This window comes from Varroa destructor, unplaced genomic scaffold (genome assembly GCF_002443255.2).
Source record: "Varroa destructor unplaced genomic scaffold, Vdes_3.0 BEIS01000002.1, whole genome shotgun sequence".
NCBI lineage: Eukaryota > Metazoa > Arthropoda > Arachnida > Mesostigmata > Varroidae > Varroa > Varroa destructor.
The window spans coordinates 16,867,777-16,886,066 of record NW_019211455.1 but is presented as its reverse complement, the minus strand read 5'-3'; the positions used below and the strand labels follow the sequence as shown (position 1 = coordinate 16,886,066).

The 18,290-nt window shown below is 39.3% G+C and overlaps 2 protein-coding genes across 2 annotated transcripts in view; one reads left to right on the top strand and one right to left on the bottom strand.

The window, feature by feature from the left end:
- The window catches only part of Dhit (regulator of G protein signaling double hit), a 71,442-nt gene extending 58,657 nt beyond the window's left edge, over positions 1–12,785 (top strand). The window contains exon 7 of the mRNA XM_022791341.2: positions 10,837–12,785. Within this exon, the coding sequence (XP_022647076.1) occupies positions 10,837–10,871 (35 nt within the window). The 3' untranslated portion in view covers positions 10,872–12,785. The remainder of the gene's footprint in view (positions 1–10,836) is intronic.
- Positions 6,201–18,286, bottom strand: LOC111244339 (ubiquitin-protein ligase E3C). The gene is made up of 8 exons (XM_022791335.2): positions 17,396–18,286; positions 15,856–15,981; positions 10,892–12,626; positions 10,302–10,555; positions 9,713–10,059; positions 9,069–9,289; positions 8,434–8,690; positions 6,201–7,910 (listed from the first exon to the last, which is right to left on the bottom strand). Exons 1-8 carry the CDS (start codon positions 17,468–17,470, stop codon positions 7,743–7,745), a joined length of 3,183 nt encoding a protein of 1,060 aa, XP_022647070.1. The 5' UTR covers positions 17,471–18,286; the 3' UTR covers positions 6,201–7,742.
- Positions 18,287–18,290: the final 4 nt, after the last annotated feature.

The following is an 18,290-nucleotide window of genomic DNA, read 5'->3' as shown; positions in this document are numbered from 1 at the left end:
TATATAGCAACGACATGTTGCGCAAACCAATAAATAAGATTAGGCGAAAAGAATATGGAAATCTGTGCTCGAATTAATACAATCCTTAACAAAATCCGATTGAACCATCAGGAACTCAGCAGTACAGGTGAAACTGATAGAGGCAATAAATAAATAAAATGCTCTGACAAAGGGAGAAGAGCTGAAGCTTAAATGTATCTAAAATTTAAATTTTAGGTTTAAGTTTATTGAGAATTGTTGGAGGCTTGGTATTGAAGTAAATTAAAATCAAGCTTTCTATTTTGACCAAAGTGATTAAACACTCGCTTTTCAGTAAATATATTGCGTTCAGAAGAAATTACGTAGTTTGCTCGCATACGGTACTATTTTGGTAAAGCTTTGGCTACTTTTTTTTTCTTGCATATGACATTGCATTGGAGTCGAGAACTCAGGCAGATTTTGGTGAACGGAAAATATGAAATAATTGCCACAACTAAACGAAAGACATCTATTACTCTTAACGAGAACTACTGCACAGTGAGATGACTGGATCAAAGAATTTGAATCAAATTTTGCATTAGGAAATAAACGTGTTGTGACAAACGTTATTGAAACGCTTGACTAGTCTCTTGGTTATCCTGTCACAAAAGCGTAATTGTAGATTCCTAGCGTATAAGCGTTCCAACACGAGCCATAACGACGTCAATGACAATGTGAGCGATTCACATGATCTGCCTTGACAGAGGTGAAAAAACACGTTCTCGCGGTGGAAGGTCGCTTACTGTTGGTCAACCTTACGCCGGAATAGACATCTGGAAAACTTAATGTCGAAGATAGCTACGCCTGGAGGGTCATCGTAACAACATGATATTTTTGACAAAAATACCAGGTGAATTGGCTTGTTCCGGCGAAAGGCACGAATACTTGCGTAACACCTAGCAGCGAAAATAACTAGGGGATACCAAGTAAAAAAGAAGGCAAACCCCGAGGTAAACAAACAAGACGCTACTCGACGATGTACAGCCATACACGGAATGGTACATTACGAATAATGTCACTAGGTGACGCGAGCAGACTCACACGAAGCTCACACAGCGCGGTGATACAGGTTTTGCAAAGAACGCTAGCCTGTTTCCAACGGCTAACGAAATACAATATTTTAAACCAATTAAGTGGGTATTATCACTAGGGGTTGTTAGGCTGGGTGAAAGTTGATAACAAACAGCTAAGCAAATTATTATGGCACTGAACAGTACGTCGATCGCGCAGCTCGGACCCGCTGATTAATAAGAGATAACAGCGACGGTTTGTTGCGATGGGCTTGCCAAGCTGGGTAATTGCTAAAGAACAAAAAAAGCAACATATGGGAACGAGACACTATAATAACAACAAAATAACAGTAGCAGCGAGACGTCATGAAGCTTATGGAGAAACGCGATAACAGATACACGTTTATACAGGAAAAGAAATATAAACAGGATACAAAGGAAGTCCTAGATCTACATAGACTCCTAGTCATACATATGTTGGCCGCTCAGAAGCTACAGCTGTTGAAGACTGTTGCAGTATTTGTTACATTATTATGAAACTACTATTGCTATTATGCCGATAAGTATAATAATAATGATAAAGGATAAGTTCATAGAGGAAATGCTGATTAAGAAGAAAAACAAGGAGATAGCTCTGATTATTTTAATGGAACGATGGTAATAATATTAACGGTGGAAATAGGAATAATCGTTCTCTTAGAGACGATCAAGGACGATATAATAATACAGCCAAGATCACGTTAATCAGATGAGAATAAATCATAATACTGACATTTCTATTAGTACTGAGGACAACCGATCGTGACGATGATGAATATACCAATATTATTATATAAATTAAGATAATAATCATAACGAGAAAAGTGATCTCGACGACAAAACAAATCGTCAAAATTATGAAATTATTGGCAAAACTACACCGAGATCGCTGCGATGACGATGTAAAGTGCGATAGGAAAAGACAGGGATGGTCGTGACATCAAAATCTAATAATAATAACAGAAAATAATGAGACGTTTGTGAGTATGTGGGAGTGCCTGTTTCCCAGACGATGACACATAGGATGAACCTATTGAACCAAATTTAAAGCAAACATCGCAAGCAAAAACAACAAAAGAAATAGAAAATATGATTAAGGTGTACAAAAGTAACTAAATATGAGACAAAGAGAAAGGCAGAAACAGCAACACGGACTGCGGCAAAGAGTAAGAGATGTATAGGATGTATGAGGCTATATGAAATTGGCGCATGAGTGTCCAGTGAACGAATGTGCGAATGTAGAGTTGACGTGAAGTTGATCACGGTTCCCACAGTGATGCCGATGATGACCAGCATGATCATAATAAATAGCGTACAGTGACATATCCATCAAAAAACCAATGGCTTACTGCGTCATTATTAATTAACGCTTATTTAACGTCTTCGTATAAATTCATTCTACCCGCGAGGAATAGACAGTTGGTTATCATGTAAAATAACAACGTGATAAGAAAAAACGAGTAGTTTTAAAGTAGGTAGAAAAGCTGATGCATATTTTTAGTAAAGCGAATATGGTAGATGAGGAAGAATTTTCAGCTTATTTATTAGGTGATTGTCCCGATTCGAGTACCGTTCACTATCTTTATTTAGCTCTCTGATAGCAAGCCGATATTTTATTCTAGTATTCCAAATATCGCACCCCTTATCAAACCTTGATTTCGTCCCGAGGTTCTAAAATCGGTTATCGATATGATTTCGCTTGATTATGAGTTATTTCAGTGTGGATAGAGTCGGCCTATTCGCCTGATTTGCATGGAAGCTCAAAGGCGTTTTATCTGTCTACTGGACTGTAGATTGATTTCTCTATATTAATTCAGTCTTCATCATCATGCTTGATACACTACAATGTTACGGGAGCGAAACAACAGTAACTTGCTTGGCAACTAGAAATATTTCAAAGCGAATATTCCTTATTTTTTTTAGCATTGCAAAACTGCCAAATACCGGCTATCCAGTCAAATTTACTACTTTACTTACTACTAATAAAACTACTAATGAAAATTTTACTTAGGCGTTTCTTCTTCCGCTTGGGCGAAAGCTAAACAATGAACATGTTATGATGCAGATAAACTAACAAAGAAACATTGGGCTTTACTGCCTATTTTTACGTTTTCTATACACCTCTAACAGAAATTTTCCATGCAAATAAGCTAATAGTTTGTGCTAGTTAAATCAAAAGAACAAATGTACATATCGTATGTATTCAATATCAAGTAAGAGTTTATTCCTCCATACAATTTGCATATATTCACATACCTTTTTATCTATTTGTATCTGAATTCATTAATAATAAGAATGACGTTGCACATAAAAAAAACAAAGCTTATTTCATTTTTTGAAATCCTTGACTTAATCGTAATTTCTACCCGAATTATGATTAACTTTATACACGCAAAGAAACCCTAATTCATACTGCAGCACGACATTTTAAACTGCGCGCCTTAAATCGCCAGTCCAACCGATGTATTAACCTGGCTTATGAAATCTCGGCTTACCGGTCATCTGTTGTATCCAGAATAATTCTCAAACTCGAGACCACGGCTGTAGCTGACATTTTTCACAAAGCATCTCGAAATAATTTCCGTGCTTGGTTAGACTTTCTTGCTGTTCTTCACATAGTCCTACAAGTGTCTGCTGATAGAGAAGGAGGACCTAACTTTTTCTAGTGGGTCGTCTGAGTATTTCAAGAAGAGGAGGTCTTCGGTTAGCCGGTCGTTTCGGTAATCCTGGACCATGCAAACCAACTTTGCAAATCTCCAACGATGGGCATGCAGCCGCTATTGGGTTAAATGAATGGGACATTAGAAAAGCACTATCGTTGTGCTCGACCGATACTTTTGCTGCTGGAAAAGAAGTACCATTGGCTTTGTAGCAAAAGCATCTGTCATGTCTCTTTGCCTCGTTGCGCCTCCTACAAGCATAACACTTGACGAAAACGCGTTACAAACAATACAGTCCTTCGTAATAAATTTTACTTTCGTCGCCTCCTGGAGCTATTTCTTCTAACAACTTGTGAGGTTATTAGTAATTTGAAGATCAATCGTGTATTCTTCGACTTTATGAGGGATAATAGCTAAAGTCTATTGTAGGTGAAAAGTTTGCTGTCGCTTGGGATCCTCATAAAGTTAGATTTTTAATGAGGATCCTAAAAGGTACGAATGCGGTAACCCACCAAATCCGCTCTTTCATGCAATTTAGTTGTTCTTGCCCACTACTACCCCGGTAATCTTGACTTCCGCAATACCTTTATCTCATTGCATCTAGACTGGAAGCTGCGAGCAATGCGCAACTACACTCCTATACTCTCCCATTTGACGCACCAAGCATTCCATGATCATCACTTGCTGTTTTAGAATGATGTTTTGCTATTTTTAGCAGTTTGCGATTTCCAACAAACAAGCGATTCCTTTGGTCCCGCCTTGTTTAGCCTCGCAGTTAAAAATTGGCTGATTCTTTAGCGTTCTCTCTGAATTTTTAATATTTCAGTAATCTCATTCTTCGTGGGGACTCGCAGACACGTTTTAAAGTTCGGATCTGTACATCAAACATTCTAAGGTGAAGGCTTGCCTTTCTTAACTAACGCATTAACAAGGCCAAACCTTGTACAGGCTCTACTTCCTTCCTCCTTACACCGAGGCTGAGCAAAACTCTTTTAAGCCCTTGGGTTGTTCCCTTCTCTCCGAGCGATTTCGGTCGGTTTTTGAGTCTTAGCACGAGAAGCTCTGGATGATGCTAAAGAAACTACCACTGTTCGAGGCTCAAACGGGCATATTTTTAACGAAGAGCTCTCTTTAGCTGCAAAAATTATTCACTCCTTTCTGACAAGCGGTTGCAAGGATTTGACCTATCCAATGAAAAGGAGCTCCTGACATTCTTCAGTTCATTCCATCTATAGACTCCCTATTCATTTTGCGATTATTACCAATGGCATAAAGGTCAGAAACTTTTTCTGCCGCTTCGAGCGACTTATGCAGCACAGAGAAGCTAACCGTAACCAGAACAACTGTTGAGTCGTTGGGTTAGTGGTGGAGTAAAGTTGCTGAGTAAAAAACCTGTAAGGATTTTCGTCGGTCAGAAATACCCTTGGGTAAAACTGCCAGTTCCATATTTGTTGTCTTCTGAAGACTTACGGTACTTGACATTAGTAGGTAAATCTTTTCTCCTCAACCTACTGTTAGATATGTTTGGAGAAAGCCATCAACGATGTTGAAGATCTCAGCTTATAGCCCTTACTTAAGGCACGTGGGACTGGAAAATTTTCACAGTGTGTCTCCTTCGCCTACTGGAGTATTACTTGATGAATGATGTATTCGTGCGATTCTTCGCTAAGTGAGTGAATTAGCTGACCTTCATTTTTGCCATTTCAAGGAAGGCCCGTTGATGCTTTTGGTTTACTTTTTTGCTTAGACTTGTGCTCAGCTCGAAGCTCCTAGCACTAACTCATCAATGAAACCTGCCCGAGCTCTTCATTTGGTATACCTGCAAAATGTGATTGAGTTTCCAGATTTTTGTCTCTCAGACGGTGAACGGCCTGATTAAATGACGTTAATTCAGGAGCCAAGTTTTTGTTTGGAATATTTATATTTTTTGTTACATAGCACCTTCGCACCGCAGAACAACATACTTGGGCCATGCTGACAACTTAGCAGAAAAACGAAGAAAGGGATGTCTGTGGTTCTAAAAAATTATTTATTTTCTCGACGTCTAACTTTTGAAACCATAGGAGGGATGGGTGTCCAGTTAAACAATTTTTGATAAAGAGGGGTAGTCACTTATCACTTGTACGCTACTTTTTAATACAGAGGTTCTTTTTTGACACAGAAATGGGTAAGTTGATTTCTATTCTGGGTACAACGAAGGATTAAAAGAAGAAGGTGCCATACTTTAGGCAGTGAGTGTGACATACTAACCTAACGCAGCGTTTACTTACTGCGTAGATTATTGTTTATGGACAACATGGGCAAGATGTTTATAACTCAAATAACAAAATGATTAACTCGAAATACGCTAAAGGATTCCTTTGTTAATAAATATAGGAAAGGAAAGTTATTCAATAGATACGTTGTAATCATAGCCAATACATTTGGAAGACCTTGGTATACACAACTCAATAGTTCTTATAAAACTTATCACTTTGGTTAACAATGCTGAGAAGACCATTTATTAACATGTATTATACAAGCAGGTCCTAGACACGATATTAGGAATATTTGCGCAAGCATGATAAATCCTTAGGGTATGCCATGGCCGCCTTTACCCAACAAGTTTCACGCCATGAAATATTTTCGAAATATTGAATATTCTTGGATTAAGACGTTATCGCATATGCGATCATTAGGTTGCCACCGGTGCAATCACTGTTCGTCATCATAAAAATCTATTCAAATCAAGTGTGAAACAGGTTCAAAGAATATCTATTGTGTTCTCTGGTTCAACGGAACATTTCCAATGAGTTAAAGGTTGTGTGAGTTTATGTCGTAATGCACATATGTTATGACACTAGTGTTTCTGCATATAGCAGTCTATTATCACCCGCGCATTTAGTATTAATAGTAACTGATGTACCTGTGTCCAATTTACACTGCCTTTAAAACCACATTCATCTCATAAAAATCAACTGAAATTTGCTATCAGCGGCTATAAAGATCTGTGCAACCAGTCGCTTAATTTTTAGTACTTTAGCAATTGCATTAAAAAAATATGCGACTTTCTTTGCCATTTATTTGCGCACACAACTAACTTCTTAGTTGTAGATCGATGGCGATAGCTCGACTCGTGCAGACGCGGGCGATAGCTACATGCAATACAAATCAACAAAAAGAAATAGAGCTTTATCTTTGTCCTCATCACCATGATATATATACCATGGTGTTTTCTCGTGTTGTCTTGTGAATTATATCTAATAGATTAACGCACTTTAAACGGCTTCAGATCTGAAAATCGATTTCTACATTCCCGTTGTATTCCTTCAAGTTCCATTGAAAAATATTTGTCGAACAGTGACTGCACTATGTTGCATATATTGAAAAAAATGCGAGGCTTGTTTCGATCACTGTTGGATGTTGTCGTTTTAAAAAAACGGAACGCGAGGATCAACGAGATGCTAATAGTTGATGCGATACAATACGCAATGTGTATAAACAATTATTGTTGAGTTTTGCAATGTCCCTTTCCACCATTTTCTCTCGCTCTCTGTGTCTATTTCCATCGAGTTCTCGGTCTCCCTTCAATAAATAAAAGCAATATTTTTTGCGAAAAACGGCAAACCTCTCCACCGCTTTCTACGCAGTTTTCTGCTTAACATTTTTAGTGACTTACTATTTCTTCTTTGTTTTTACAAAACGTAATATACTATTGAGCAGCTTCGTCTGCCGCAAGTTTCTATCAGTACCTGTGAGTGTAATTTTAGAACATTGTTGTTGTTGTTATTGCCTCCGTTGTTGCTATCACTGGCAACCTCAGCAAGATCATCAAAATATCAGCGACGATATTTTGTTGCTACTATTATTGATGTTATCTCTTTTTATCTCAAAGATGTCAATTAACACTTGTTCAAGTTTCCTGACTCAGTTTCGTATCCATGATTATTTCATCTTCTTTCAGATTCTTGCAGCCCTATATTTTTTTTTATATGCAGTTGTTCAATATTATATACGCAATGGCTGAAGACTGATTTTAGCTGAGCTCAAATCCAGCGCCGGCCTGGATAGCATACAATAGCTTGCTTTTCATCGTCTCAAAGTCCTTGATTTCTGGCAACTTCAGGAGATTCATGCACGTAGCCGATGTTGGTAGTCGATCGGGAGACTCGACCCGATTGACGCAAAATGGCGGCTGTAGCTCCTGTGTGTTGTAGGAACATGAATGTTACATATAGAATAAAAACTGTATGCACGAGAAATTTGGTTCAAACGTAGGTTGTATTGTTTTATAGATATAAAAATGGGCCACAGACCACGAACATAGGTTAAACATATATATCGAATATTATTTTAGTCCTTATCAGAAGTAATTCTTTCGAATCTTTTAATCGAAGACGCTTAACAAAAGGCAGTCTCATTGCTCTTGGAACCTCACTACGTAATATTCTTAAATTGAGAGTTAACAAGTGGGAACTGATTAAAGTTTCGGCTTGACATGAATACATACTAGTTTATCTAGTAGTGATTACTTCAAACGAGATCAATAGGGTAAAAGAAGCGTTGATTTTATGATGTATAACTTTCATTATAAGCAATCGAGGTCAATTTTGTGTTTAGCGCCCACAACATAGATAACCCACGTTAAAAAGATCGCATGATCAGAGGGTGAAGACAAAAACAGCGCTCTATTTTGTTTGTTTAGTATTACAGTTCCAGTTACTTACCTTGAAACCCAGAAGTGGAGGTCGTGAGCAGCTAGTCGTAAATTTGAGTAGTTGTTTCCGTTGGTCTTCATTAAGAGAACTGACAACGCGCCAGAAACATACTATGACGGGATGATTTTCGTTGTAACCCACTCCATAAACAGTGTGAGAACGCCAATCAACTATATTAATTTCGGTAGAGACTCCGGAAATCAAGATCTGTAGCTCCTTTGGGTCGAACAACTGCAACCGATGCGGCTCGATCACGTCCGCTAGACCTGATCGACGTTAATCAAGATCGTTAATTGTTTAACGTGGACTTAATAACGCTATTTTCCCGTTAAACGTTTGGAATATAGATAATACGGGTGAATGGCAATAATGGTCACAGATAAATATATGATTTAATTTATACCGAGCGTACCACAGACAAGGGTGCCCTCAATTTTGAAGAAATATGACATTTACAAACCAAAAACTATAAAACAACAAATCAGCGACCTAAAAATCATGATACCAGAGCCCCGGCTCAAATTTGACAAGATCTACAGGTAAATCAACGTTTGCCATAGATTCGTTTCGCTGTGATGAGTTAAACAGTTTTCATACAAATATTTTTATCTTGAATTTATGGAAAATTTGCACAAACGGCATACCTTGCTTAAAGGCAGCAGTTTGCTGTCGTATCTGACGGTTGAGTTTGTAATCGGCCATTAAATGTATGTACTCGATGCGGTTAGCTTCCGTAACAGGAATCTGGGCTCCGTTAGGCTTCAATTCGACAGTTTGTTGTTCGCCGAGCTCGTTATTTACCACAGCAAAGTCAAGCCCCAACTCAGTTACATCGCCTTCATACGATTTCAGGTATAACAGGTTCCTTTACAATGTATTAAAATGAACAACGAATGAGATTTATTGGTAGAAATAAAATATTACACTAATATGTTATTATTATACATTAAATACAAGAGATAGTACTTATGTACTATTATGCAAACGAATCATGAAAAAGCTCTATTTCAATTAATTCTTCAGATAAAGAAAAAGGAATGAACTTCGGTTTGATTCGAGTAATTCACCAAAAAGAATCGTCTTCGCTTACATCTATTTATCTAGTTGATAATAATTTTTAATTTACCTAGTACACCATATTATTATAAAATTATATTTGATTCTGTTATTCTTCCGTGACGATGTTAATTGATGCTAGCTTTTATCATGGTAGAGACTGGAGAAAAACATCAGACATTTTCAAGAAAAATAGTAAGAAATTCGATCATAACCTCGGGACTGCACTTACTTGTAAAGCACCGGATCCAGAGATGCAAGATAGTGGATATCCAAGTCGAAGGAGTTGTTTCGCGCCAGCAGTTTCGAGAGGAAAAATTCGGCGAGTGGCAGTTCAACTAGCATTGAGTCGTATATAGCTTTACCTAGCATTCTTCCAATGAAATAATAGTGCCGCTGGAAGTTCGGTACAATTAGGTGCACCGACGGATTCGGGTAGAAGAGGTTATCTGATGTTGTTTTGAAAAATCCCCGATTAATATCGAATGATGTTCGAAGCAGCTCGCCTAAGAACTCCCGAAACACACCACCGCCATCAATACCTGCTTCTTCAAGACCGGCTGCATTCGTCATTTGGACCTAAGATCGCCAGATGAAAGCATCACAATACAACACCAACAAATGAAATCAAACAAAGGAAACGACAAAAACGATTAGATATTATATGATATGACGCAATTCAAGTTGGCAAAACAGCTGTTGCAAAATTGATCACAAATTAACCAACTTTAGCCTCAGAACTCTCAATCGATCAGTTTCATTTCGGCTTATCATACATGATGGAAAACAGTTCCACTACAGAAAAACAAACGCCGACTTGCCCGAACAGGATTGCGGATGCTAGGGGCATCCTCTAAGCCAAACTTTTCGAATGCATCTTCGTACAGATGGGTCCTCCGTATACTATAGCTGTTGCTAGGCAAGTCTCGATACGTGTTCCTCACTTCTGGAAAGAAGAACAACTCATCTGCATTGAGGCGATCTCGCTGGGACAGGTGCTGAAAGATCTTTACACGATTGTGAAAGGGTATCACGAAAGGCAGCTCCTGAATGACAGCTATCGTTCGGAGCTCCACTGAAGGTAAACAGTACAACACACGTAAAAGGAAAGTGTGAAGTTAGGCAAACGCACAACTCTAATAGTAGTAATCACATCACCGTAAACTTCACTCAAAGGCACGGAGAATGTTTTCCATAAAATATATAACAATTTTTTGTGCTTGTTCGTTAGCAGTGTGGAGAAGCAATGTTACTTTTATAGTCCATGTGACAGAAACGAGTATTGCAAGTACGCTTAATTCTAAGTTTTGTCTAACAATCAAACTAACGAAGATAATTGTGTCTGCTTGATTACAGCAGGATATTCAAGAATGCCAATAATTTTTAGCTGATTTACGATATCAGCACGCACCTGTGGATGCCTGCGGACCGTCATCGTAGACTAGTCTCTGGAAATTTTTCGGAACAAAATGCTGAAACGGTTGCCGCTTTAGGTACGGTCGTTTCAAGTTGGCATCCGTCACTTGATCGGGTACCACCAGCACGTTCACGATCCAGTTATCACAGAATTTTTTGCGGCAATCTCTCGAGTAGAGTTGGCGCAATAGCTGCACAACATTATGGAACAAAGCTAGCCACATCTCAACATTACCATCCTCGCCATTCAAATAACTCTCCTTTGGTACCCAATACGACGAAGAATGTGTATCGGGAAACGACAGTTCGATGAGGCCTAGCGCCACGTCTCGTAGCTGCATTGCTATCGATGCTAGTTCACTTAAACTGAAGGGCATCATAGATGAGCGCGCATCAGGCAAATCCGGCATATCTTCACTTATCTCGTGGTAGAACTCCGTCTCGTAGATCGTCGGTAGCAGTAGGCCGAACAGGCTGCAGAAACATACTAATAGAGGTAAAAACGCTAGTGTATCGTTCTTCGACAGTCTCCTTCCAGAGGACAACGTATGCAATAGCGGCTTTTGGTTCGACCATAGCGACGTATGCTCAGTATCGCCACTAGTGTGAACAGAAGAGACAGTTTGCCACAGCAAACGAAGGAACGGTGGCCGAAACACCAACTTGCACAACAGCGGACATTTGTGTAACGAGTACTTGATTCGCGCCTGCATTACATAGCTGACCGAACACACGGCGATCAACGCCTCCAGTGATTTTACTGTCTCGACACCTGTGACAACCTTTTGTACAAAGTCATCTTTGTTAAGAAGGCTCCATATTCTTTCGATTGCTGTTCGCTTCATCACGTTTTCGTTCACCTCAAAGTCCATATCCTCTTCGGAGTCGAGGGATTGATCGGTTCTCGAATACGCCAGAACATTCGTCTCACCTGATGGCAGCATTAAATCGAAGAGCTGTTCCCTCAGTACGATAAGGTAGTTCACGACGTCTTGTTCAGACAGATTTGGGACCCGTGAGCTGACTATTGTGACGATAGCGTGTAGTTTCCAGATAGTGTTGGCTTCTTTATCTTTGCTGCTTAAAAGTGCACTGCGGATGAGTGCCTGTGCAGGTAACACCTCATTGTCACAGGCCGCTATTAAAGGTAACACCATGTGGAAAATCCGACAGTCTATGGATGAACACACAGGATCACCAAAGAAGCTGTCCAGAAAATTACTGATAACTTTGCATTTGTCGTCAAGTTCGCGACAGCTTTCCAACGGTTTCTTCACAAAAGAGACAAGCGATTCGGCCAGTGGGGTTGGAGCCTTTTCGCACTTTTCATTAACTTCAGGACATCTTGATACGATCAGATACTTCAAGATAGTAAAATAACCTGATTTAACGAGCTGAAGCCATAACGCGGTTCCAGAGGGACACGCATAGATTTCCACTAGCCGCAGCGGAAGTACAAGCGATTGTGATGTACCGCCTGACTGCAGCATACGAAGATTCGCAATGAGAACAGCCGAGAGTCGTTTGTTCCAGTTCCTGTTTTGATCTCGCCGTATGATATCAAGCACCTCTTGGCTCTTTTTCAACAAAACTTCACTCATTTTGTGTAAGCGTTCGTCATCACCGGGACTTTCATAAAAAAAGATGAGGCGTGATATGAGTGAGCCCACTGAAGTGATATCGACACCAGTGGAGGTAGCCTCGTCGAACGATTGTCGTAGGGAGCTCGCCTAGAAAATAATACAAGAACAAAGTAATGACCTACCATTTAGAAGAAAACTAAACATTTCTTTACCGTTTCTCTAGTGCTAGTGTGTTCTTCCGAATCGTAAACGCAATTGTTGAAATCCCAACAAACTAAATATTAAAGAGCTAAATAATGTTGTGAATTATTGTTGTTATTCCAAACAAAAATCCTGCTTAGACGATTATCGTGGGTGGAATAGCTAGTTGCTTCTCATAGACCGATACACTATACGACTTTCTAATTCTATGGTTATTGTATATGTATGAATGTAGGGATTACAGAATCACAACTAGCCTATTTATTATCGGCCAAGACTACATCAAAGTTAGTATGACGCCATCTCCAAGTAATTGAATCATACTTTCTCATGGAGCCGGATTGCTAAATACTGTCACGGTAAAATAAAAATAAACGTCTTCCAGGTAAACGTCCGAACGATTTCTTGTTGTCATTGACATTAGATATGAGCACTCACACTCCGAGCTATAAAAATAGAACATGACTTCACGCCTTTGCTTTGTCACGTTAAAGGCAGCAAAAAATTTGCCCCGACTAGTTTTTTTGCCAAGATGCTCTAATTGGTCGACCCAGTTCAACAAACCTGGACACACAAAGTTACACTGGCAGAAACGAAGGAACTCGATAAAAAGACGACGAAAAGTTTCGAAAAATTTTAATATGAAGTACTAAAATGAAAACAAAATGCGAAGATCTAGGGCTCCGGTAGTTATCAACAAAGTAATCCAATTTCAGTGCTACTAACTTGCGACCGACCAATCAGATTCCACCACTCATCTTAGCGTTTGAAGCAAATGCACACCTGAGATAATACAAACAAGCATCAGGAAAAACTACCATCACAAAAAGGACGAATAATCTCTAGACTTTAGACTCAATGACCGGACGCTTCTAAACGTATTAGGACGACAGCAACATTTTCTTGACGGTTACAGGTTTTCACATGTCGATGAAAGAAACTTATCATTGAACGGTTTGTTGCTACATGTTCGTGAACCTGAGTCACGGAGGTATAATATTTTGTGAAAAATACAAGAGAACTTAGATAGGAACTTATATAGAATAGAATCACCATGGAAACAAATGCTTACACTTTACGAAACAAAACGGTAAGAGTGGGGTGACACGCACATATAGAGGCTAAAATAACGATACCTGTGAACATGTACGCAATAGTATATAGAGTGTGCTTGACGTATGGTTAGATCACGGAAATCGGAAAGAACTAATCATAACCAAGAAATGCGCTCATGCATCGAAATTCAGACCTCGACAAAAAAGTACAGGCATGACCGCGAACCGGCAACTCTGACTGATTTAGCCGTTCACTCCTACAAAAAAGTTCGGTTTGAGCCTTGCAAATGTCCGAACAAGCGGCTTCTGTTTTTTTTTTAGTTCGCGTCGTTTGTTTTCGATAACTCTGATCACGGGTAGTCTGAAAGGGCACTCTAGCTCACTTCAATCCAAACTTACGCAGCCAATAGATCAGGACTGGTTAAATAACTAATTGTCTTATCCTGTATGACAAATAAGAAGGGGACGGTGGAGGGATAAAATGATGGCGACAAAGGCCGTGGCCGGCATGTCTGTGTGTTACCAGTTAATAACAGTAAGTTAATGCAATAATAATAGTAAGATTTCCTGATATTCAGAATTGTGTGATGTCCTACCACTGCTACTAAAAAAAATAGTAGATGGCATCAGCAAAACTATTAAAATACGATAAAATCCTATATAGGACGAAATACTGGTGTAACATATCACATACATAGATGTCTGTTTGTTTATTCTTTGTGATGAACCTTTCACACTTATCATTACAAACTTTATAGCGGTATGGCTTTATCGGTAGCACGTCCTGTACCATGCGTCAACCTAATGCCGAAATAGCTCAATTAGCGATGAGAGGCAAAGGAGTTTTTCGTATACAAAATGTATTCGGTTTTTTTGCCCCACCTTGGACAATCGTGTAACTTCCGACTCCCCTTAAACAACACCTCCATAATAGGCGGCGGCCGTAACCATAACAATAAATATAATAACCCGCCTGGTGAAACAAATTGAAATAAATGAACTTAGTGATGGCACTTTGTCGGAGTCATATACTTTTAATATTAGACTTTAGGGACTTAGCTTCAGCTTATTGTCATGACATATAATGTAGAGGCGCTTTATATGGCCGAACTGAAAACGATTCGGACTAAGCGTCAGGGATCGCCACCAAAGGGGACCTGTTCTTATCAAGAAGCACGATGGGATTCAGACAAAAACTCTCCACTAACTTTGTATAAAAATAGTCCATAGAAATGACTACAATAAAAAAATGTTTGGAAATTAAATAGCTACACCTTTTTCTGTGGTAGAACGGCTGGCTACATCAGACGATAAGCTTCTAAACTATAATAATACGCTAAGGTTACAAGCATAACAATGATATTTTTTTTTACTAATAACAGACAACTTACTGACTAGCACAATAGATAAATAAAGTAACTTAACTAAGACGGAAGCTATTTATATTACAAGGAAGAACTCGTTTCAGTGGTTTCTTTGTTGTACATCGGCTCTCCATTGAAAATAGTTCTACAGTATTTCAACAAATGTTAATACTCCAGTGCAATGAAACTAAAACGATGTATGACACTATATGTGCGGACATTATGTGAAAGCGTATATTGAATGACAGTGTAAAAAAAGGTAAACAGAGACGTACTGAATATCGAAGAAGGTAGATCTTCACCTGAGCCCATATTAAAGAATCTAGATGATGTTATAGAGTTAGCTCGAAGCAAAAACACAGTTCATAATTTGTGAAGTAACCGATCTACCTGGGCACCTCAGACACCAACAGTCTTGCACGATTATGGTGAAATAAAAATAGATCCCACACATACACACAGACACACTCACACACAGACTCATGCGAGAGACTTTTGACGATTAGTTCAGGAAAAACGTCCGCATCCCCTGAGATGCACTCGTACAAAAAAACTTTGTGTTATCATTAACATTATCAGTACTCGAGGTACCAACAGCCTGAGCTCAAAAGTAGGACTCGTACCTTACGCCTTCGCGCTTTCAATAGTAAATCCCACCTGTCGGACAGAACGTCGACGGCGGTTATAATTACTATACGCGCGATCTCAATTTAGCTTAGAAATGGAATGACTTTACACTTGGATACTGTTACCTACCGTTTTTCGCCTTGTAAGAAAACCACGAACCGCAGCCTGGATTTTGATAGCACTGCTTTCCTTTTTGCGTTCCAATTCGCGACGTTTTCGCTCTTCCTGTTTCTGCCGAAGCAGCTCATCGCGGCTCTGAAATGTATTAAATATAGTAATGCCATTGGTTAACAGACATGCCTTAACTCACATGGCAACAGTCGCACTACACAGCATAAATCTATTTCGACCTGGAGGTGTTCCACGATGCTATATTAAGGCTTCTATGCGTCCATAAAAATAACATTTTTCCAGAATTCGTGAATGTTATGTATATGAACAAGCTTTACATGTAAAAAGAACAAGCCGGTGAGGACATTAAAAAAATCTACGAGCGAAAACAACCGTTTGCGTATATACATACACACGTGTTATATATATTACGTACATATATTATAACTGCCTGACACATCATCAGGACTGAAAAAATCAATCACACAATTTTTGCTTTACAAGGAATGACGTTGACAGAGAATTTTCCTTTCTTTATGAGTAGGAAACATGCAATTTCAATAGTGAGCACAGCTAAAGCTGAACTATTACAAATCTCTTTTCACGCATTTCTAAATTATCTAAAAAATTGCCGGTTATATTTTATTAGACGCTAACGAGACTGTAAATGAAAAATTTCTGAAATAGGACTTATATGTGTACAAGCAATGAAGTTGTAGTTGCTCCACGTATTTGCCAGGTCTGAGTCAGTTGCGGTTCAGTTTCCCAATGTATTCTCTATATTTTGGTCAAGGTACCTTGCTCAGCCTCGATAAGCACTCGCAGTATCGCGAGATGACCCAAAATGGTTCCAAGTGGGTAAAAACAAATAACGATTATCCGCTGATAGTGCATTAAAGTCACTATCTGTTATATCACATAAGTTATGCGGTAGTACAGGTAAGTTTTTTGTTAACTGTAATTCCTTAAGTACCTTTAATATATCACCACTCTATTATATGCGATTCGTTTTCCAAGAAACACGAATTTTGTCACATCGCCTGGAAGTTGTTGCATTCTGGACAAACTTAATCTGAAACTTATGGGTGTCTATTCTGATATCAATTCAATTATTGCCTCATAGAATAGAAATCTTTTCACAAGATACACACAAAAGTCCAATTATTAACAAGAGGTCCATCTTAACTTTCCGCTGTACAAAGCAAGATGTTTGTTTAATTGCTACTTCAGTGCATAATGTATGTATACCGCAGCTGACACGGCAATTTCAAACATAACATTGACATCAATGATGAGCTTATTTGCTGACAACAGCAACAAATTCCATCTGACCATAGCTTGGTTGTTACCGTGGCTGATAAGACGGCATGCAAACTGTGCATGAATACATACTATGCATTAAACTGTCACAACAACCTTTACTGATAATCGTATTTACATGAACACAAAGGCTGCCGTGCTTTATGTACATATGCCATAAATATCATTTGCCACTGGGTAAGACAGTGTCATACAGCGTATCATATATCAATGATTACAATTAACAATAAACACTTACCCTTAAAGAATTGCGATTAGCGCCACCGAGTGCCTGAGTGGGCCTCTGACGAAACTCGCCCTCGAAACTGAACATTTTTGTTACAATTACGATTCAACGTCACACCGCTGCACTGTATGTGACTTGTGGGAGCAGTTACTTTGCACAGCTGATTGACGTGAAAGACTGCGAGACAGGGCGCAGGATCACGCTCGCTGGAGCTAGTCACTAACTAGCTAGACCCCCTGTCGCGACAACCTATCGCAGAGCCCGATTTTGTCAACTTCCCTCTCTCTTCGGTACTATGGATGGTTGTGACAGGCATCCAAGTCAGGGTATCCTCATATTAGCGCAGCGGTACTCTTATACAGCATTGGCACGATACGGTTTGCTGTCGGCCAACTTTGGCTCAACTCACTGGACCGTCGACACTGCCGAAACTCAACCTAATCGTTTCTCTGAGCCCGAACAACGGACACAGTTATGTTTGTGACAATAAGATTTAAGCAAAAGGAATTTTCCGAAATCGACAATTAGCAGCAGCAGTAGTCTTGCGCAGCGATCGGTGCAAAGTTTCACAGCAGCCACATCTGGGGACGGTTGATCGCTTAATGGGCCATCAGTAGACACTCACTGTTCATCTCAGCATTACACATCAACTACTCCACACACACCCCCTGAATTCTGAACACTATCCGCTTAGTACAGGATAATCCTAGAAGACCAAGATCGCCGAGAACAACCCTGTCTTTCTCTAATCACTAGATTTAGCGGATCGCGAAAATCCAGAAAATTACGGCAAAGTGTTGTATCACTAGTAAAAAACAGGCCTCATCCCATGAACCGGTTTCATGCTTGTCTACACAGAACGCAAAAAGATTTTTAGGGATATTTTTTTACAACTGTGCTGTTTTAA

Excerpts from the sequence above, each read along its gene's own strand:
- LOC111244339 (XM_022791335.2), bottom strand. The coding sequence starts at position 17,470 with ATGTTCAGTTTCGAGGGCGAGTTTCGTCAGAGGCCCACTCAGGCACTC. Across the intron at positions 15,982-17,395 it reads CTAATCGCAATTCTTTAAGG|AGCCGCGATGAGCTGCTTCG; the intron begins GTAAGTGTTTAT and ends AATACATTTCAG. Across the intron at positions 12,627-15,855 it reads TTCTTACAAGGCGAAAAACG|GCGAGCTCCCTACGACAATC; the intron begins GTAGGTAACAGT and ends ATTATTTTCTAG.